This window comes from Camelina sativa, chromosome 12, assembly GCF_000633955.1.
Source record: "Camelina sativa cultivar DH55 chromosome 12, Cs, whole genome shotgun sequence".
Taxonomy (NCBI): Eukaryota; Viridiplantae; Streptophyta; class Magnoliopsida; order Brassicales; family Brassicaceae; genus Camelina; species Camelina sativa.
In genome coordinates, this window is record NC_025696.1 from 14,849,605 (window position 1) to 14,871,485 (window position 21,881).

The 21,881-nt window shown below is 34.8% G+C and overlaps 5 protein-coding genes, 1 long non-coding RNA gene and 1 other non-coding gene across 7 annotated transcripts; 3 read left to right on the plus strand and 4 right to left on the minus strand.

Moving 5' to 3' along the window:
* On the minus strand, positions 67–1,783 carry LOC104731748. Its single transcript, XR_758643.2, has 5 exons — positions 1,458–1,783; positions 1,274–1,364; positions 1,129–1,180; positions 938–1,046; positions 67–423 (listed from the first exon to the last, which is right to left on the minus strand). It is a non-coding gene; the product is annotated as an uncharacterized LOC104731748 (long non-coding RNA).
* Positions 2,973–4,307, minus strand: LOC104731749 (RING-H2 finger protein ATL29-like). Its single transcript, XM_010451229.2, has one exon. It carries the CDS (start codon positions 3,996–3,998, stop codon positions 3,096–3,098), a length of 903 nt encoding a protein of 300 aa, XP_010449531.1. The 5' UTR covers positions 3,999–4,307; the 3' UTR covers positions 2,973–3,095.
* LOC104731750 lies at positions 6,200–7,423 on the plus strand. The gene is made up of 3 exons (XM_010451230.2): positions 6,200–6,727; positions 6,814–6,986; positions 7,089–7,423. Exons 1-3 carry the CDS (start codon positions 6,200–6,202, stop codon positions 7,192–7,194), a joined length of 807 nt encoding a protein of 268 aa, XP_010449532.1. The 3' UTR covers positions 7,195–7,423.
* Positions 7,457–9,660, minus strand: LOC104731751 (AT-hook motif nuclear-localized protein 13-like). The gene is made up of 5 exons (XM_010451231.2): positions 8,827–9,660; positions 8,671–8,726; positions 8,443–8,574; positions 8,176–8,337; positions 7,457–8,082 (listed from the first exon to the last, which is right to left on the minus strand). Exons 1-5 carry the CDS (start codon positions 9,455–9,457, stop codon positions 7,759–7,761), a joined length of 1,305 nt encoding a protein of 434 aa, XP_010449533.1. The 5' UTR covers positions 9,458–9,660; the 3' UTR covers positions 7,457–7,758.
* On the plus strand, positions 11,719–13,169 carry LOC104731752. Its single transcript, XM_010451232.2, has 2 exons — positions 11,719–12,121; positions 12,686–13,169. Exons 1-2 carry the CDS (start codon positions 11,894–11,896, stop codon positions 12,929–12,931), a joined length of 474 nt encoding a protein of 157 aa, XP_010449534.1. The 5' UTR covers positions 11,719–11,893; the 3' UTR covers positions 12,932–13,169.
* On the plus strand, positions 16,170–18,789 carry LOC104731753 (aluminum-activated malate transporter 12-like). Its single transcript, XM_010451233.2, has 6 exons — positions 16,170–16,599; positions 16,716–16,856; positions 17,027–17,299; positions 17,417–17,535; positions 17,629–17,772; positions 17,874–18,789. The coding sequence occupies exons 1-6, from the start codon at positions 16,320–16,322 to the stop codon at positions 18,606–18,608; spliced, it is 1,692 nt and encodes a 563-aa protein (XP_010449535.1). The 5' UTR covers positions 16,170–16,319; the 3' UTR covers positions 18,609–18,789.
* On the minus strand, positions 18,902–18,973 carry TRNAC-GCA. Its single transcript has one exon. It is a non-coding gene; the product is annotated as a tRNA-Cys (tRNA).

A 21,881-nucleotide genomic window follows, 5' to 3' on the forward strand; every position in this document is an offset into this window, starting at 1 on the left:
TTTTTGAAAAAATTGTTTTTTGAAATTTGATAGTAAATATGAAACTCAAACTTGTTAAACCAGAGATAGTAAATATGAAACTCAAACTTGATATAGTAGTAGAGAATACTAAATAAGAGTCATCATGAATCATGATTTAACTTTTGATGGATATGTTACATAGGTGAAAAGAGAAGATTTTGATGAAGAGAAATAGATTATGATGAAGACAAAGGTTCACATCTAGATTTCAAAAAGAAACCTAGAAACTAGAAAACAAAGCTTGTTGGTCTTACTGTTGTTTGGCTTCAACCTTCTTCTTCTGCCATTGCCTGTCGACTCCACTGTCTCCACTGTCGGCATCACCCTATATCGTTTCAAGAAAGTGTCTATGTCTGTAAGATGCAGAGAGGCTTTGTCTGGTAGCACAAATCCACCATCAACCTATCCATAAAAATAAAGGACCAAGAAGTTTTCATGGTTATTATAACAATGAAATGAACTTGCAACAATTAGTTGTTGACAATTGGTTTCGGCTAAATGCTTAATCAACACTTTTTCTGAATCTACCCTATGTTGGAATGCAATTGCTGGTATGTTAACTATGAACTTAAACAAGAAAAGTCTCTCTATCTAGCTTTGGTCTACAATTAAGAGAAACTAAACACTAACACAGACTATGTCCTGGTTCTTACTTAGTGGGACTATGATGTATAATAATAACCCGTTTAGAAGTATCACTACCACCACTTCTATAAACAAGGATACATATTTAGGAAATCATCTCTCACAGCATGCAATTCAAGAAACTATAAAAAAACCTAAATCAAACCTAAAGCATCATCAAATCGAATTTAGGCTGACCAATATGCTCAACAGTAATGGAACCAAAGAAGTTCCCTAACAATGCAGCATCAGGAATGAAAATCGATCCAAACTCTTAATGAAGAAAACTTACAGTCTTCGATAGTCCCATCAATGCAACCTTCAACGAGCAGTGTATGAAATGGGCTTCCTTTAAGTCCTTCACGGTACATAACACGGCAATCTTCATCATCATGTTTCAACTGTAACCACGAAAACACTTTGTGAAAATTCTGTTTCAAGTAAACTCAAGAAGATAATCACAAAAGCTATACAAAAACATACTTTCCAATCACCATAAGATGCATCATTACAAAAACATACTTCTCAATTGACTCTGTGAAGAAACATGAAAATAAAAACATTAACAGCAAAGGTAAAATTAAGAGTATATATATAGCAAACATCAACGACAACAACAAACAAAAACCTTCATTGAGCTGTTTCTCGTTAACCTTCTCTCTGTACTCAGAAAATTCCTGTTTCTTCTGCATATTCAATTGAATCCGTAGAGATACCTCCTTTGGAGAACAAATTAACACTCAAATCAAAGACCAAAGAGAATCAAAACAGAACACAGAAGATTTATTTGATTAAGAATCTGAGAAACTTACCTTGTGATTCCAATTGATTCAATCTCTTCCGATTATTTCGACTCCAACTTGAAATCGTATCCATCTCCAAATCTCGGACTCGATTTTGTCTATCGCCAAAGTAATCCGCCGAGTCAATCGCTTTCGCTAATCATCTCCAGATCCTTCGATTCAAACCCTTCCTCTGATTCAAGTATCCTTCGATTCCAAACCCTTTTTCTGATTCCAAATTTCTTCGTCGGGTATTCAATCGCGAGAGAAAGAGAGAGAGAGGAAAAGAAATCGAGTGAGGATTTTTTTTTTCTTTTTGTATTATTTAGTTCCACCAACAAGATTAAGACACGTAGCGTCTCTTAGAACATGATTCGGTATATTATATAAGGGGCTCTCTTAAGTTTTTTCTTTACTTTTGATTTATTTTTTTGATTCAAAAACCTTAAAACTCCTCTAAGAGCTTACCGATAAACATGACCTAAGATTTTAAAGCTGAAACTTTAGCACTAGAATCAATTAAAATATGAAACTACTAAAAGTACAATGCAATATTTAAAACTTAAGCTGTCATAGTATCGTACAAGAGAGAAATAAATAGGAACAAGATATTCTCTCATTTTTTTCTCCAAAAAAATATTGTTATTAAACTCTAGTAAGAGGAAACAAAATCACTAATAATACTAATTAGCATCTTCTCAAGTTAAATAAATACTAGGATTTAACCCGTGGTACACCGCGGGATAATATTTTTAATTTTAAAAATTTTAAATTTATTATTGTTTTATTAATTTTAAAAATATAAAATTTTACAGATATTTGATATAAGTATTCAAAGTATAGGATTTTTGTAGTGTTTTCAAGGTTTTAACCCGTGTGGTATATGTATAGTCTAGTAATACATTTATCTCCTGGTATACATCTAAAATTGTTTTTAAAAAAAACAATTCCACTTAACTCCCTATATGGGATTAATGCCAATCCGTCTCACCGAAATCAAAATAAGTTTTTGCGTCAAAAAAATAATCAAAATAAGTTTTTTTTTATCAAGTTTAATTATGTTAATTGTTTTACCAAATTAGCATATTTTTATAATTTATAATTTTTTCCATGTAAATATATATAGTTTATGATGATTAATAGAATTTTAATTTTTTGGTAATTCCTCAAAAAATAAAAAATAAACCAAATTAAGTGGGGGTTTTCAACATATTTAATGTGACATTTTATTATTGGATTTTCGGTTTAGGAAATTTATTAATGTTAATATAATTATGGATATTGTAAACTTTTGTTATGGAAAATCTGTTGTATATCATTTAAATTTGAGAGATTCTAGCATCCATAAAAATGGTTTGAAGATTTAATGGTTAAATTTTAATGAGTAAAGTTGTTTTTGGAAAAATCGGAATGTATAGATGTTGTTAAGATTTTATGGCAATAAATATAACAAATGTTGGTCAATTTAAGAAAATTTTGTATTTAAGTTTCTCTGCAATGTTATTTATGGAATTGTTTTAAATAAGTAAAACTTAAAGGGCATAAGCATAAACCAAAATGTACTTAAAAAATGTTAATATAGATTCTAACCTAAGATATTTATAACCAATATCACAACAAGAAGAAAAAAACTTAACTAATTATAAAAATATATATATTCCGTTTTCTTCAATTTTCAGATTGTGTTTGACCGGAGACTTCACCAAACCGGCGATGATCATATACTCTGTTTCTAACAAGTTCGGCGAACGTTACACAACTCTCTGTCTGGCTATGTCCTCTCGTGACCTTAATCTTCACATGTTCCGGTAATCTCAATGTATACTTATCTTCTTCCTCCGGTTTGTTTCTCACTATCGAGTGTCCCGTCGAATGCGATCTAGAGAACTTCTCCGGCAAATTTTGTTCTTTTTTAATGCTACTGCTCTGTCCTGAAGACGGCCAAGTATCAATCGGTGTTGTTGTCTGATGATAACGACGATGAACGTCTTCTTGGTCGTCGCTTGTTTCTTGAATCACATCGATGATCATCTCATCCACGGTAGGCTTTGGGTTCTCCGGTGGAGGAGGAGGATCAAGATCTCGGCGACAAACAGGGCAAGTTCTGTGAGATTCGAACCAGAGATCGATGCATTCTTGGTGGAACACGTGGTAGCATGTTGTCAAGAGACGTAGCACGTGATCTCCGTCGAATTCAAGAAGACAAATGGCGCATTCGAGGCCGTATTTTTCTTCCCGGAGATCTTTAACGGATGAGTAAGGAAAAGTGGGAAACGAGTTTATGATCCGAAGGTCGAGGCCGGGATTCACGGGTGGAGCTTCCGATGGTTGGAGGGGATTGTCGGCAGATCCGGTGTCTCCACCGTGGTGGAGACGCCAAGCTTGTACCATTGTGTCGAGGAAACACTTACAGAAATAGAGAGTGAAGAAACCGATGAAGAAGAAGACGAGGAGGATTACGGTGAGGATCACCGTTAGAGGAGGTGTAACGTAATTTTGTGGCGGAGGTTGCGGTGGCAGAGGTGGCAGAGGTGGCAGAGGTGGCAGAGGTGAAGGTATTACTGTCGACATTACGGTGGCCGGAGACTGATTATCTCCGCCGTGAGATTTCTCATATACCAAAATACCAAAAAAAAAAAAACAAGAAAGCTAGAGACAGAGAAATTCAATTTTTTTTTCTAAGGTTATTTACGTTATATTGATATTTTAGAGTTCAGTTTTATTTGGTATAGTGTGTGGAAAAATGTGTGTTTGGTGTGAGAGAAAGAGTGTTAGGAAGTTTTGGTTACTAAAAATAAAAAGTGTGTTTTGGGTTTTGTTATGTTTGTTTGTTTTGTTTGCTCAATGCCATGCATTTGAACGGGTCGTATGTGACATTTGTTCTACGCTAATCCACTTAGCCCTTAAAAATAGTAATTTTTTATATTCAAGTCTTTGTTCATAGAGTATAGTCAGTTGTTAATCTATATAGACTATACTCACGTTATAACAAGCAAAATATAGGATTTTTGGTTCATGGCACGTTTCTCGGTTCATGGCTTTTCTTTCCTTGAGAAAAATTCGTTAACTTTAGTCAGCACAGTAATGTTACTACGTACCTAAAGATCGCGGAAAAATTACAGTCGCGTGCACTGACGATCAAGAACACACCACGCTTTGATACATACTATGTAACTTTATGTTTCTAAGATCACCATTGTTTTGAGTCGTTTATAGAGTAAAAGTATATCTATATAGAGTAATAGAGATCTTGTCTTATATTCTTATTATATGTTTTGAAGGAGAACCACATATTCTGACATGCAAACACAGTTGTTAAAAATGTAAAATGTTGAAGCGTTAGAATTTTGACATTCGTTGGAAGGTTTCGTATGTCCAATTTAAAGTGTTTTTTAGACACAAAATAGTCTGTCGGGTCAGGTTTCATCTGGCTTTGGTTCACACTGCCTGTTCAAACGTTATAGAGCGATGACCGATCATTCCAAACACAATCCGTTTCACTCCATAGCCGATTCTCTTGGTCATGTTTTTCCAGTAGAAGTCCTATTTCTTCCTCTTTGAAGCTCGAATTTATCCAGTTGAATAAATTTCTTGATATCATCAGTGATCTCCTCATCAGAAAATTGGAAGTTAAGATCTTCATGGATTTAATTTGATCGAAAACTTTCAATGGTTGCGTGTTCGATCTCATTCTTACTCCGACATTCCTTCCTAAGCTTATTTAATACTGTAAAGCCACTTCAACTATGAAACTCAGATCAGGTTCTTTAAACAACAAAACACACAAAGTTATTTTAGTACCATTGAAGGTTCCAGATATACCAATATAGTTTACATTTTTTTTTTCTTGTAAAATCGGTAATCACTAATCTTTATTTGGCCTTTTGTTATTTTAGTATCCTTAATTAAGTCAAGTGGCTAGTGAGTTTACAAGTTGTATACATTTTCATCATTAGTAAAAGAACTTATAAGATAATGTTAACTTTTAAAGCTTTAACAATGTGAAACAAAACGACAAAGCTAAATAAACATATTTTTAATTATACATATTGAGAAAACCTTATCTTATCTTATCAAAAACAGAAAAAAATCACCAGTTGTAATGGTAGTGAATCCAAATCTTCCAAATCTCAAAATAAAGACAAGAAAACGAAATGTCATTTTGCGTGATCGTGTTATTGATCATCCACAATTATTAAAATATTGATACTATAGACATCCCAAGCTTATTAGACATGCAAAAGTGAAATATAGTAGTGATAACTCTACAACAAATTTAATAATATTGACATGTGTAATGTAACCTTTTTTTAAGTACAAAATTACAATTTCGATACTAGAAGCGACCGCCAATGGTATTCATTAAAGTAGCCAATGGGTCAGGGTGTTTTCGTAGTTCTATAGAGTTTTAGACTCAACCCCAAGTACACAGACTCACTGAATCCACCATCTCCTCCACGTGGCAATCTTAGACCGGTTCGATCACGCTCTTCTCGTGCACATGTGTTGACTTAGCTCATAGTTGATTCGTCCCACCTAGACGGTCATTGCATCGGACGGCTAAGAGAGTGCCAACTTTAAGTGTATCACACGAAACAGAGATACATAGCGCGCGAGAAAGTCAACATATCCAACGGTGGCTATGAGACCAACGTCAAAGGATCGTACGGTACAGATGAAGTTATAAATAGTATTAATTGGATTATTTATTATCATCACTCTCAGAGATCGGAGAAGAAGAAAGGAAGCAAAAAAAAAAAATCGAAGTTGTGATGAAATCTCTACTGATGAGAACCGGTTCGATGCCGGTTCTTCATAACCGGTTTATTTCTGGTGGCTCGTCGCGGAAGAACATGACGACGACGACGACACCTATCATCTCCAGGAACAACTCCGTCGAGTCGTCATTATCCAGCTACGGCGAGAGATTCGCCGCCGGAGGAGGAAGGAAGATCTCAATCGAGGTTAAAGCTAACGCCGGGATTCGTAGGGTGTTATGGGAGAGTGATGTGATTAGACCCGAGAGAATGTCGAAGAGTGTTGGATCTAAGCCTTCTCCGGCGAAAATCCCGGAGGATGATGAAGAGGAGGAGGAAGAAATTAGGTTTTCCGATGGTTGGGGATCGTTGATCTCCGGTGGTGGTGGTGGTGGATCTGGTTTTAACGGCGGTTATGGAAACGGAGGAGGAGGAGGTGGTTATGAAGATAAGAGCAAGATCGGTGATTATTATCGGAAGATGTTGAAATCGAATCCTAATAATTCGCTTCTTCTGATGAACTACGGCAAGTTTTTGTATGAGGTTGGTGATTTTGTGGAGATTTGTGAATTGGTCATTACGTTTATGATTAATGATTTGTTAAATTTGTGATTTGAATGTTTTCACAGGTGGAGAAAGATGCAGAGAGAGCTCAAGAGTATTATGGAAGAGCGATACTGGCGAATCCAGGTGATGGTGAGGCTTTGTCAATGTATGGTAAGTTGATATGGGAAACGAGCAGAGATGAGAAGAGAGCTCAATGTTACTTTGATCAAGCTGTTAATGCTTCTCCTGATGATTGGTAATATATATACTTACTGGATTCTTTGATTACTTTACTGATCTCAGCTTTGGTTTCTTTACTTAAGAATCTAAAAGGTTTGTGATGGTTGTAACTTTGCAGTATGGTATTGGGATCGTATGCACATTTCATGTGGGAGGCAGAGGATGATGATGAAGAAGAAGAACTGATGGCTGCATCATCACCAGCTATGGTTTCTGCAGTTTAGAATGAAACACAGAGACTAACACGAACAAGTGGATGAAGAAGTAATGGAGTCTTAAATTATATGTATCAAAATATCTAATAAACCTTTTAGTGTATTTTCACTGTCTTTTGCTAACTTTTGTTTTGGTTTAACTTACTACTATCTTGTAATAACCTCAAGAGTAATAAATATGTAAGCTTATATAAGTTATAACAGAGAATAAAAAGAGCTTTTGTAAAGCATTGTATAACTTTGAATTTTGTAGAATTTTTGAAAAGTGAAGTGGATATAACTCGTTGATGATAGAAGAAAAGAACAAGTCTTTTTATGATCATCACAATCAAAAGAAACTACTAAGAGAAAACAAACTAAACAAGATTGAATTTGAAACCTACTTAACAAGTCTCCCTCTCTCTATTTTATCTAAAACAAAAGCTAAATTTAAGAGAAATGGGAAGGGGAAGAGGATAAGAGAGAGTAAGAAAAGCTCAATCTACTTTATAGAGATAATTCTGATGGAGAGATTTGTGTCAAAAGGAACAGAGAGAAGCAAACCCGGTCAATCCGACTCATGGAACCATCTATCTATTGATGATTCTGGCCAGCCCCAGGCCACAGCGGGTACATCTGCATAGGCATTTGCTGAAGCGATTGAGGTGTTGAGTTTCCAAATAGACCATGACTATTGTTGTTGTTGTTGTTGTTGCTTCCACGGTGCAACGGGGAATTGCTTTCGTTTTCCTCTGACGACTCGCTCGAGTGCTGTTGTCCTTGAGATCCAGGGCTTCCTAGTCCACCACCAAAGCTCAACATATTGGCTGGTGCTGAAGCTGGCTCTGGAGTATTCTGAGCACGCCCTACGCTTTGTTTCTGCTTCTTTCCATCTGGTACAAAGCTTCCGACAATGACCTTTATAAAAACAAGAATCAAAACTCAGTATCTTGAAACAATTTTGTGATTTTTTTATCTCGAATGTAAAAAAAGGATAAGAATTTGAGTAACCTGGACTTGTGACCCAGCAACTAGCATTCCAGCAACAGTTCCACCCACAATCCTGCCATCTTGTCCAGCCAGCGACACACTCAAGTTACCACTTTTGGTCACAGTACCATTACTCTCAGAATTCAAGAAAGAACCTGACAGAGAAATGATTTCATATCGGCCCTGCAACAACAAACACATCCAATACAAGATTAAATCCCCAGCTCCTTTCGATACCAACAGAGCTCAAATCATCAAGTAATGCACAAAGGAAATGAGTTGTTATACCTCAAACTTAACAATTCCACTAGGACTTGAAGATTGACGAAGCATCACATTAGACACAGCTCCTGTAGCTGAGAGAATACAGATTGCGCGTGGCCCTTGGTTCGTAAACGCCAATACCTTCATAGCTATGTCCTGGAATAGAATTGAAAGATCAAAACTTTAACCAAAGAAACACGCAAAATTACTAAAAATCCATTCAAGATTTGCTACAACAAATCAACACATTACCTCTCCAGTTTTGACTTCAATCACATGAGGTGTAAACCCAACTCCTCCTGTTCCTCCTGCTCACACACACAGAGAAACACAAAACCCATTAAGTAAAATTGTAAACAGTGGTTTTGATTTGAACAGAGAAAACAGAGAGAGATAGATCGAGTATACCTAAAGCGTCGAGCTGCTTCTTACCGGAGCCAGGAGGACGTCCCCTGTTCCGTTTAGCAGGTGGATCGGAAGAGTTAGCATTAGCTCCTCCACTATCACCACCACCACCACCAGCTCCTCCTTCATTTCCGCCACCATATGAATTAGAAGCTGAAGGAAGAGGCGAAGTAGGAGCCAAACCAAGAGCAATGTTATTCCCACCACCACCACCATCAGCAGCATACTTCCTAGGTCTACCACGTTTCTTCTTGACCTGTTGTTGTTGCTGCTCGATCCCAAATCTCATCGAATGCTGTTGAGCAGCGGCAACAGAGGAAGGCGATCCGTCAAATCCAAGAGAATCAAGAGTCTTCTGATCCATCTGTTGCTGTGGCTGAGGATGATGGTAATGATGCTGATGCTGTTGAGGAGGATGAGGCTGATGAGATGGCATAGCACCGAAAGGTAATCTCTGATGCATAGCTTGAGATGTAGAGGTGTGACCCATTAAAGCTGCTGCGGCGGCGGCGTTAGGGTTTCGATTGAAGGAATTGTGGTGAGTCATTAACATCCCTGGCGGTGGTTGTTGTTGTTGTTGTTGTTGTAGATGTTGCTGTTGTTGTTGGTGGTGGTGGATTTCTCTGGAATCCATTGGAGAAGAAAAGACTCAAGATTTGTGGTTTTTCTCAGAGACCCAACTTTTTTTTTTTGTTTGTTCTGTTTTACGAATGCCGAGAAAAGAGACGAGAAAGTGCAGGTTTTTGAGTTTTAAGCGAAAGCGTGTGAGCTAGCAGCTAACAACTCTCTCTCTCTCATCTCTTCTTGAGTTCTTTCTTCATCATCAGTGAGAGAGAAGAGGGGACGATCTAGTTAAGTTAGTGTCTAATTTAATTATTTTATTTTTTAAAAAATTGAATTATTAATATAAGTAATTGAGGAAACAAATCTTTAGTTTAGGGTTTTCAGTTTACAGGAGATTTAATTGGAGAAAACAAAAACAAAATCTAAAGATATGATTTAGTTAGGGTTTTGTTAAAATGTGAATGAATGTGTGAATCGAGAATGAGTTATTTTATTTAAATGAGTATGTTCAGTCCATTTATTATACTTTTTTCTAGTTGTAATGTAATGTACTCTTTTGGATTTGGTGTTCTCCTTTAACCCCAGTTCTGTTTTAATAAATGTTCTTTTTTTCAATTTTGCTTTGGGCTTTATTTTCACATAATATTCATTGTTGCATTGAATGAACCGAGTTTGGTACTATATTGGAAGAGAAAGAAATCAAACCGGGATGAGAAATATTGAATTTTAAATGTTGGGAGAGTTTTTACTAATTTGGTGATTTAAGTTTAAAGTCTTAAGAGGGAAACCAAAATTACACTACTATGAAAGAAAAAATAACAAAAGCCTATCAAATGTATTTGAAATAAAAACAAAATACACAGGAATTAATAAGAGAATAATATAGGATGTATAATAAATTATATGTAACTAGAGATTTTGGGTTTGACTGTGGTGTGTGTTTGGGAAATCCAAATCAACATGGGGTTTGTACTTTGATGTGTCAGATTTTTTTCTTAAGTATAAGTATATCCTCAGATCTTAAAATAAAAACAATCACTACTTTGAAAATGACAGCAGCTTATTTTGACCATTTTGTCCTTCTCTTGCCTCATCTTTTTAAGAAAAATCTATTATTCAGAATAATGTGAGAGAGAGATTCCCAAATTAATTGTGACAAATATTGAGCTTACTAATTTTTAAATGCTATGCAATATAGATAGAAAAAAAAAGAAAAAGACCCACTGCAGTTGGAATATAATGTAGCAAAATTATATTATTTGATATAGAAACACATATCGAAAATTTTAAGACAGAATATACAAAACTGATATTAACAAAAGTGTAAATATCCAATTTCTTTTTTTTTTTTTGTGTCTAAAGGAATATAACTATATAAGTAATTTAAAAATTTTAAATGTCATATTGAAATGAATTTACCATCTGATTTCTGATTTCATATAAACCAGCTCTGGCTAAGTAACGAACCCATTCAACTGTGTTATATAACCCAATCTTCTCCGGTTCTCCCATACATACTCCAATTCAAAGATGTGATCTGTATTTGGTTTTGGGGGATAATCAATGATTCAGTGAGCAGAAAGCACGAAACTTTTTATGTTGTCTAGCTATCGACTAAAGTGATCGACTTTATTAGACAAACAAGCAATACAAAAAGCACATGTTATCAAAAGTTTACGCCATGCGCGTACCTTAAGAAACCGGACACGTAAACCCGATGATGTGAACATATTGGTACCTGAAACTAGAAAGAGGTTGAGACAGAGACCACGAATTAATGCTTTTAAAATTATTTTAACTAACGGATGGTTCAAGTGACATGAAACTCCATTTGGATCACTGGTCTTGTCCAAGATTTATATGCTCCCATTGTTAAGATCAATTCGACTTCTGCACTTTAGAGTGGATTTGGTTTGTTTTTGGAAACTTGCTAATTATCTTAGAAGAACAGAACAAAAAAGGCGCACATTGGTTTGGTGAAGTTGTTAACCCACAGATAAGTTTAAAAACGTTGAGAAAGCAGAAACACACCTCACTGTATTATTTATAAACAAAGGCCCTATCTTCGCCAACCAACAGCAACTGTAACTTGTAATGTTGCATTTGTAACATGTTCAAAATCAGCCAATGGGTGTTCTTATTTCATTAAGCTAACACAATCATCATACCTGAATACCTCAAATCTAAACAGAACTAACATTATTTTTTCTTGGAATAGCGTCTAAGCTGGTGGACTTTTTTCTAAATGGGCTTAATTCTTACTAATTTAGCCCAAATAGTGAAGTTCCCATTTTTTTTTTTTTTTTTTTTTTTTTTTTTTTTTTTTTTTNTTTGAAGAAGATTTGTTTGGATCCTTTGTCTGGTCCGATTGGGGGAAAAAGCATGGAGGAGAAGTAGAAGTTGTGGTCTAAAGAAAGCAGTTTCAAAAAAACCAAATTTTAAAGCTTTTTGGGAGAGCAAGTTTGTTCCTTTATGTGACGGATTGATTAGAGTTTTGAGTTTTAGAATGGGTTTTTTTAAGAAGTTGGCTGGTGTGTTTGGATTTGGCCAGGAAGTGTTGAAAGATGACGATGATGATAGAGGGATCCATGATTCCGGTGACGGAGATAAGCCGAGATTTCGTGAAACTGGACTACCAAGGAAAGGATTTGGAGTTCCAGTTCAAGTTGCTGTTGAAAGGTCCAATCTTGCTCCTCTTCTTCATCCTTGCGCCGCCGCAGACGGTGGTATTCAGGTTTGAACATTCTCAGTTCTGTAACTCTTGCTATATTAGTCGTTGATTGCTTTATCTGAGTGTCGATTCTAGAGTAGCTAACGAAACATTGACCATTGGCTTTGAAGTTGATTCTCATTATTTAGGTCTACCTACCTACCTTTTAACTGTTAAATAAACATGATCATGTTTTACATAGTTCTCTTTAGCATAATTTACAAAATTGATTTCGATATTGTCTCTTTCTTACTTTAGCATTGTTGCTCAGAACCCAAAAATCCAATTGAGCTTTTGAGGTAGGTATACTTCACTTGCTATTGTAGTAGAAGCAAAACTATAATCCTAGCCGCTAAACATGTTCACATTGACTTTTCTATGAAATTAGACAACGACTCGGTATCTCTTCTGTTTTTATTGTTACTTACTCCTATGGTTTGCTGTAACGTGATTTCTAATGTCAGATTGTCTAGCTGTTTTTGGCCACTCTATTAGTAGTTATTAGTGAAGTTTTCTTAGTTAAGAGCTTGTGTTGTTCTTCGAGATTGTTTATGTCAGTCACTTATAGCTTTCTCTTGACTGTACCAGGGACTAAGATGGTATACGAAACGACTAAGGGTTGATGAAGATGGAGATGTTGCAGATGAGTTTTTGGAAGAGGGGCGGGAGAAACCGACAAACGCAGAAGATGATGATCATAACTGTAATAAGACTATGCCAAGACTCCAAATTAAGCGCAAAACGAAACCTGCAAAAGTAAGAAGACTAGTTGTGTCTTCTGATGGGAAACTCCAGCAGTGTATTGAACATCAAGGGAGGTTATTTATAGTATGAATGATTTTGAAACACATAGAGGTTAGGACAGGTTTCTGTTTCATCGGAAACATGGGATTGACTGTGTAAAGAGGGAAAGCAAATAGAGTTGCAGACATATTGGCGAGAAAGGGCAATGATCAGTTTATCTCTGTTTGTGTCTTTGAACTATATTCCAGTTTGGCTTATCGAGTCTGTAAAAACTGGTTTGATTCATCTATTACTATGAGAAAAAATACTATGAACCATATGAATCGTATCTACTATACGTACTATTTGAAAAGAGAGTTTGGCAACAACATTTGAACAGGCCTAGTACAAATTCGCCAAAGGTTCCATGGACCGTGGTAACAACAATGGTAGCATTAGTTCTTATTTGATCCATAGAATCCGGTGCATAAAGAGAGATCACGGAGTTGTCATTTTGCAGAACCATGTCAAAAAGGAGTATACTGTTTTGATGGACGCAGCAGCGGCTTGTGTGTGTGACGACCCGTTTCTTTTCTTATAATTTTGTTTTGATACCAATATTTTGAAATGCTGATGAAACCAAAACCAAAACGATTCATAGTTTCATGCTACAACACGTTTCTGATACAATATTACAAGTAATCATCTTTGTTTCTCAATACATGTTGTGAAAATTATTGAATGAGAGGAGAGATTTTTGTTTTTGATTCTTATTAAGCCCAAGTTTCTATTTTTGATCCTTGTAATTTCATTTTCCATCAACCATCCTTTTCCTGCCACGTGTGGAGATCTCACATGCGCCACGTGGGAAACACACGAGAAATCTGAAATCTCAAAAAACCCAACAACACGGGAACAGCTGTTCTGTTGCATCGAAAGATCTATTTACCTCTACACATAAACACTACAAAAAGATTTCGTATTTTATTTTAACTTCTTCGATTTTTCTGATAGTTTAATTAATATTCAAACCAAAAACTCGATGTTGAACAAAAAAAAAAAATGTCCCTACATATATTAGTTCTTTTATATATATGACTAAACGATGTTCAAGTGTTTTGACTTTTGTGATTAAGAATATCCCCAAAATACTATTTTTGATTTATCAGATTACGGCGATAAACAGAGTTAAAATCCATAATGTAAAATTAGTATTTTCAAATTTATGAAATGTATTCGTAGGTTAAACTAAACCAGCCACATAGACGAAGAAAAAAATTCTTTCTTTGAAAATAAATTTATAAATCAATCTCCAACAAATCCATTTAAATGAGCTGTGTATCAAACCAGAACTCTCAACCCGTGTCATCATTAATATTGTTCACGTTTTTATTTTCCTTTTGTCAGAAGATTACGGTTTGAGCTATATATTTCGTGAACGTTCGATTTTTAACTAATATTCCCCTCATACCAAAGGGGAAGATGGTTAAAAAATCCTTCCCGTGATAAGAACTTAGCAATGATCCTGCGATTAGCTCACCAAGCCTCAATGTATGCTATTTGGCGCGAACGCAACTGCAGACTCTATACTGCCATCTCTCGTACTGCCTCGCTTCTGTTGCAGGATATCAAGACCACTCTCAGATTACATCTTGGTCATTTGACACTCAAACAACGGATTCTTCCACCAGCTCCCACGCTTCTAATTACTTGGTTTGGTGTTTTTCATTAAATCTGTTTGATGTTGCTCTCTCTTCTTATGTAGGTGTTACTGTTATAGGAGGCACCTTTGTTAATCATGTGACCATTATTAATGAAAGGTATGAGTTAAAAAAAAAAAAAAAAAAAAAAAAAAAAAAAAAAAAAAAAAAAAAANTATTTAGTGTTTCTTTTCTGTTTTGTTTAACTATCTCGTACTATGATATATTAAGACTTCAACTGATCTTACCAAGTGAACGTGGCAAGAATTAATCCTCGCAGTGTAAAACAAATATATCATCTATAATATTACTGACAGTTCGAGATCTCTTGCTTATTTAAAAGAAAAAAAAAATTGTATCGTAGCATTCAATGATTTTTGTTTTGTCGTTCGAAGTCGTCAATTTTCATGGCGGTTTCATATTTAGGGGTTAACGTGGCTTTTAATTTATATATATAATGTGAATTTAAACACAATTTATAAAAATAAATTGTCCCCATGCTGAAAAGAGAAGGTATACATGTGTTATGTGTCAACGTTGGTACGACTTTGAAGGATCCAAAAGGTCAACTTTAGCTGAGAGTTGAGACAGTGAAACTTGTTTTTGACTTTCTTACATGTATCTCCACAAGACCACAACTATACAACATTTTTCTACAAAAACATTTATGACAAAACAAGAAAAACAAATATTATATGCTTTAAATTGTATTTGTTTGTTTGTGTGAGTGTTAACGCTAAATTGTAATTGATTGTGTTATTAAAAATAGATTATCAAGTAATTAACGGATTACATATCTGATATCTTTTTAGCCTAACACAATACCTTATGCTTGGTCCGTCCATAACTAATTCTCAATTCTTGCCAACATAATCAGATTCATAGTTTTTATTTTATTTTATATTGTTAGATTGATGTAACTAAAAGTGTATGTACCCACTTGTGAATTCTTTAATCTACGAGGACGTACAACGTATACGTCTAAGATCTAGTGTTTGAAAATATCTATTTAACAATAGGTCCTTAACAATATTAGTACTAATTGGGTGACACATGCATATAATTATTCAAATGGTTATCTCTAAGGATACTAATTAGATCTATAAGTTTATAACGAATAACATTATGGAACGTATGTTAGTTTAATATCTTTTTCAATAACTTTTGACTTGTTTTTTCGGTCTTGTGAAGTCGAGAGAAAAAAGTACTCTTTAATTTAATATTAACATCAATAATTGCAAGTCATGTGAAACCCATCAATCTAATATTTCCTCACTGGCCAAAAGAGAACATTATTTTTTGTATCTATCATAAGTAGTTAATTATGTAAAAGCAAATGTTCATATAGACGTAAAATAGAACACCACGAATTTTGTATATTTACTAAGAATTTTGAATACAAATTACACTAACAGTAAAATAATAACATTGAAATCATAAAAATCTCTTCGAAAGAATAACAATACGTGAGATATATTAAAATAATCATTAAGCGAAACAATTAATATAATCGCCATTTTGTAAGTCACACGACACGTAATTTTTTAATTACCAATCGAACGTAAAAGAGATTCTCGTAGTTCAACCAACACAATCACACGTATTATAAAACTTGTTTTCCTCTGGCCGGCTATATAGTTAACGCATTGCATACGCAAACCATAGATCCATCACTCTATATATACATATACATAATATATATACACACAAAAAGCTATATATAGAGAATACACTAACAACACATTCTATTCCTATTACAAAACAAGGAGAGAGAGAACCAATTTTTCTCCCTCATCAAAATGTCCAACAAGGTTCACGTAGGGAGCGTTGAGATGGAGGAAGGTTTGAGCAAGACGAAGTGGATGGTTCTAGAACCTTCTGAGAAGATCAAAAAGATTCCGAAAAGGCTTTGGAGGGTCGGAAAAGATGATCCGAGGAGAGTGATACATGCCCTTAAAGTAGGTCTTTCCTTGACACTTGTCTCTCTGTTATATCTTATGGAGCCTCTCTTCAAAGGCATTGGAAGCAATGCTATTTGGGCCGTCATGACCGTTGTCGTCGTCCTCGAGTTCTCTGCCGGTAAATTTAAAATATTTCATTATATATACACATTCAATTTAAAATCAAACATATATAGTAATGAAATTAGTTTGTTAAAAATAACATTTTGTTTAACTTCTTGAGTCTTTAATTAGGTGCAACGTTGTGCAAAGGGCTTAACAGAGGATTAGGGACACTAATCGCGGGATCTTTGGCATTTTTCATTGAGTTTGTAGCAAATGATTCCGGAAAAGTCCTTCGAGCTATCTTCATTGGCACTGCTGTTTTTATCATTGGTATGCAAAGTTTCCAAAAAACATATACCCGTTTAATGCCTTTCTTGTTATCCAAATTGGAGTCTCTAACCATAAAATAATCTCTAAATTTATAGAGACATCTCTATTCAAAATCTATATAATAAAAATAAATTTACTTACGAATTTATGTTCTCATTGTAATGTTACAGGGGCGGTTGCAACCTATATAAGATTTATACCATACATAAAGAAGAATTACGATTACGGTGTTGTGATATTTCTCTTGACGTTCAATCTTATAACGGTGTCAAGCTACCGAGTAGATAGTGTGATAACCATAGCACATGATAGATTCTACACTATAGCCGTTGGTTGCGGAATCTGTCTTTTCATGAGCCTTCTTGTTTTTCCGATTTGGTCTGGTGAAGATCTACACAAGACCACCGTTGGTAAACTACAAGGCCTCTCTCGCTCTATAGAAGGTAAGTAATTCCGGAAAATATAACATTTTATAGTGTTTCTCAATCAAATTATTAAGAGATCTAGTAAAATAACATACTTGATATATTTTTAATATTCTTATAATTATATATGTGTAGCATGTGTGAATGAGTACTTTGAGGAGAAAGAGACAGAGAAAGAAACATCAGATTTAAAAGACAGAATCTACGAAGGGTATCAAGCTGTTTTGGATTCTAAATCCACTGATGAAACACTTGTAAGTATTTTTCTATATATGATTCTCAAATATTTCAAAGACATTTGTTTTTGTAAATGATATAAATATACGAAACTAAAAATGATAATTCAGGCATTATACGCAAATTGGGAGCCAAGACACAGTCTACGTTGTCATAGATTCCCATGTCGACAATATGTTAAAGTTGGAGCTGTTCTTCGTCAATTTGGTTACACTGTTGTTGCTCTTCACGGTTGCTTACAAACTGAGATTCAAGTAAGGCTAATTACATTAATAACAAGTAATATTTTTGTTGGTATGAACTTATAACTTAAAAACTAAAATTTCCCTGTATTTGTTAAAATTATGTTTTCAAGACTCCAAGATCTGTTCGCGCGCTTTTTAAAGATCCTTGTGTAAGACTAGCTGGAGAAGTATGCAAAGCTTTGACGGAACTCGCGGATAGCATCTCCAACCACCGTCACTGTTCACCGGAGATTCTCTCCGATCATCTCCACGTGGCACTCCAGGATCTTAACTCCGCCATCAAGTCTCAGCCTAAACTCTTCCTCGGCTCTAACCTTCACCGCCACAACAATAAACAACAACACGCCAATAACAAACACCCAAACGGTACCGTTTTGCAGCGCAACATCAGCAACGTTGGAAAAGATCTAAACGGCGACGTTTCTCTTAACGAAACCGGTACGCGTAGTAAAATTACAGAAACCGGTTTACGCCATGGCCAAAGCGGAGCCGTTTCGCTCTCGAGCTTTAGGACCGACACGTCAGCTTTAATGGCGTACCGGAGATCGTTCAAGAACAGCTCCGAGATGGCGGCGGCGGCGGGAGAGAGGAGGATGTTACGGCCGCAGCTGAGCAAAATCGCGGTGTTGACGAGCCTCGAATTCTCGGAGGCTTTGCCGTTCGCGGCGTTTGCGTCGTTGCTGGTGGAGATGGTGGCGAGGCTTGATAATGTGATTGAAGAAGTCGAGGAACTGGGAAGGATCGCAAGTTTTAAGGAGTACGATAACACGAGAGATCCGACGGCTGAAGATGTTCGATGCGAAAAACCGGCGAATGTAACGATCAGTGTCAGCGCCGCGGAATAAAGCAACGACGGCGATTTATTTTATTTAGTGTTTTTTATAGATTAGATTAAAACGATCGGTATAAAAAGATCGATTCAATCCGGTTTGGTATGATTCGGCTTTCAGAATTTACTAATAAGAAAATTATTATTTTCAAGTTGTTTCTTAATTTCAGTTTCTTGAATAAAAACAATTTTGTGAACTTGAGAGGTCTCTGTTTATGACAAAATAATTAAACCTCGTAAGACCACCGGTTCTGATCTGTCAATTTTAATTATGGAATTAAGTGTAATATAAAAACATTAAAAAATTGAAGGGCCCAACCGGGTTCGAACCGGTGACCTATTGATCTGCAGTCAATTGCTCTACCACTGAGCTATGGACCCAATTTAACATAATACTAAACTGTTAGGTCTTTATATATACTAAATACAGTTTAATAAACCATTTACTGTAATTTCCAAAAATGAGTTTGTCCGCAATATAGGAGGCCTCGTAACCTAGTAAGAATAATGTTCTTTTTGAATTTTAGTAAGAATAATAATCAGACAAAAAAAGAGTGCATATGAAGAACAAAAAAATATGTGTTTCTATCATATTTAATTTCTTCTAAAACTAAAAATCCAATAAATATTTATAATTATACAATCTAAACTTTGTAATATAACCATAAATCAACAAACAAATATATAGTATATTTTAAATTTAAAATTATAAAATATAGTCTCGCGGTGTACCATTAAAATCTAGTTAATTAACAATCTCGTCTACAAAAAATAGAATTTCTCAGTGTTGACAAAAAAAGTAGAATCATCATGTTAATTAGTTTTCGGTTTCTTGAAAATTGATTTTCATTGGATTTTTTTTTTTGTTGTAACTTCTGTATTTTATTAGATTAATGATTGTATTTGTATATGATTACAGTGTAGAGGATGCATGAATAAGGAACTAGGGGATAAACTGATGATAAAAGAAATTGAGATTATTTTTGATGGATGTTTTAGCGAGAGCATCAGGTACTTGGTTATTTGATCTTGGTGTCCCAAAGAACTGAGCTCCATCAAATATTTGTTGTCATCATTGGATCTCATTACACGTAAACTGAAAAGGGACTATGTCCGTCGAATCTGCCACGTCATATCACCCCTACGTACTAGGATCTCAGCTGTTGATCTTATTATTGCTCTTTTTCTTGTAAAGAAATGTGTTGAAAAGCATGCTTTGACAATCGGCTGTTGCATCTCATACGAGTCGTATGGGATCTCCGGCAAAGCTCATCAGCTGTTGTTCTGACAATCGTTTTCAAAGGTAATTCCGTCTCACTACACACTAAAAATATAGTATGGAAAGAAATGTAAATAACTTCAATACTAGGTGCCCATTCAGAAAGATAATGTTATCTACGTTATAATTATAGTATTATACAGTATATGCGAATAATTTTGGAAAATTTAACGACCAGTATCTATGTAAAGCCTTTTGAGACAATAAACTAATTATGCTAGTATTGATATTCGAAACCATTTAAAATTTTCCTTAATTTTCTTGTGCATATATGCGTCTTGATCTTCTTTAATATTTTTTCAACAATTCAAATTGTCTTTTCCTTCTTCGTTCAACAACATAATTAATCATATGTTTTAATTTAATTAATTTCCTTTTGTATCTTTTGGATAAATAATTCCTTTGTTTTTACATATTGCAATTTGTGTAGTCACAGACAATTATTTGATTTTTTATTACTCGAGGAAGCTACACCTCCAACATGCCCATCACTCTCCAATCCGCTCTCGTCTCAAATCTCTACTTCAACTCTCAGCTTCTCTACCAAAACTTCAGTAGAGTAGCTCTTTTACACCTCCAACATGTATATCAGTATATATATCATCAACTCATCATGTATAGACTAATATATAATTATTCATGTATAGAGTACAATGTGCGTAGTTATATATGCTGGTGGTGAGGGAAAGATAAAAATGTATATTATTTGAGAGTACGTGATATATGTTCTTTAGTCGTAACTGTACGTAAGTCTATATTATATTTTAAGAAAATAAAAATTCATTTAACCATTTAAGCGTGAAATTTCTATGTCACCGCTTAAAAATGCATTTAACCATATTGCTATGGATAGAAACATAGCTTTCTATGTCATCGTTTAAAAAAAATAATATCTAATAAACTGAAGAACAAGTAAATCAACATTGGAACTAATACAAATGCTATTTTTTCCTTTCAAAAGTACGTATACCCCGAGAATTTTTGACAGATTTTACATATGTAATAGGTTGTGTAATATTGCACTTTTAAGTACGTCCTCGGGGTTAACCAAAGGTGAAACACAGTGATTGGGTTAATTTGCATTCTTTTAATTATCATATATGGATTAATAAATATGATGGAGCAAGAAGCATGGAGACGGCAACGTAACGTTCATATGAAGCTAGGCTTGTTGAGCGCATTTTTCTTCATCCGCATGTCCATTGTTGTCTCATTCCTTATTAAAATTTACATTTCTACTCTTATTAATTTCTTAATCCTTGGATACAAAATATAATTAACCTTCCTCGAGTGTTGACCCTATATTACATGAATTGTGTGCTGCCAAGTACCAACTAATTAGGATGAGCAAAGATAGTACATTGTTCATAAACCAAAGAAAACCAAACATGCATGCATGGTTATCAGGTTATCAATTGAGTAATACGTTCCTCTGTAATAAAACCAAACATATAAAAAAAAGAAGTAAAAGTCACGATTTGAAGCTTACTTTTCCTCGTAACTCTTTTAACCGTATAGTATATTTATCCGATCCCTTTTTTATTTTGTATAAGATGATGAGCTATAGCTAGCTCTAGGGAGGTCACTGTCGAGGTATTACTACATACGTCATACGATATTTGGCTTGATCCATCCAAGCCATATGTCCATATATGTGAGGTCCATGTGATCCATCCAAGCCATAGGTTATAATCTATATATTATTCTAATATTATAGTTTGGTATTGTAAATAGAAAAATGATGATCTCTCATCTATATATAATCAACCTTCACCTCCCTTTCTTTAATTTTCTTGCTTTTATTTTGGGTGTGTTTTGCTTTTAGTACTGTTGTAATCCATGTTTTAGAAATCGCTAGCGCTAGTCGGGCGGTCGAGGTAGGCCTAGCGCCTAGCGAGAAAATCAGAGATTAAACGAGGATTAATCGGAGACTAGTTTTAGGATTATTTTATTAAATTAACAATAAAATAAAAATATATTGTACTAAATATATCTATAATTCTGTTTATG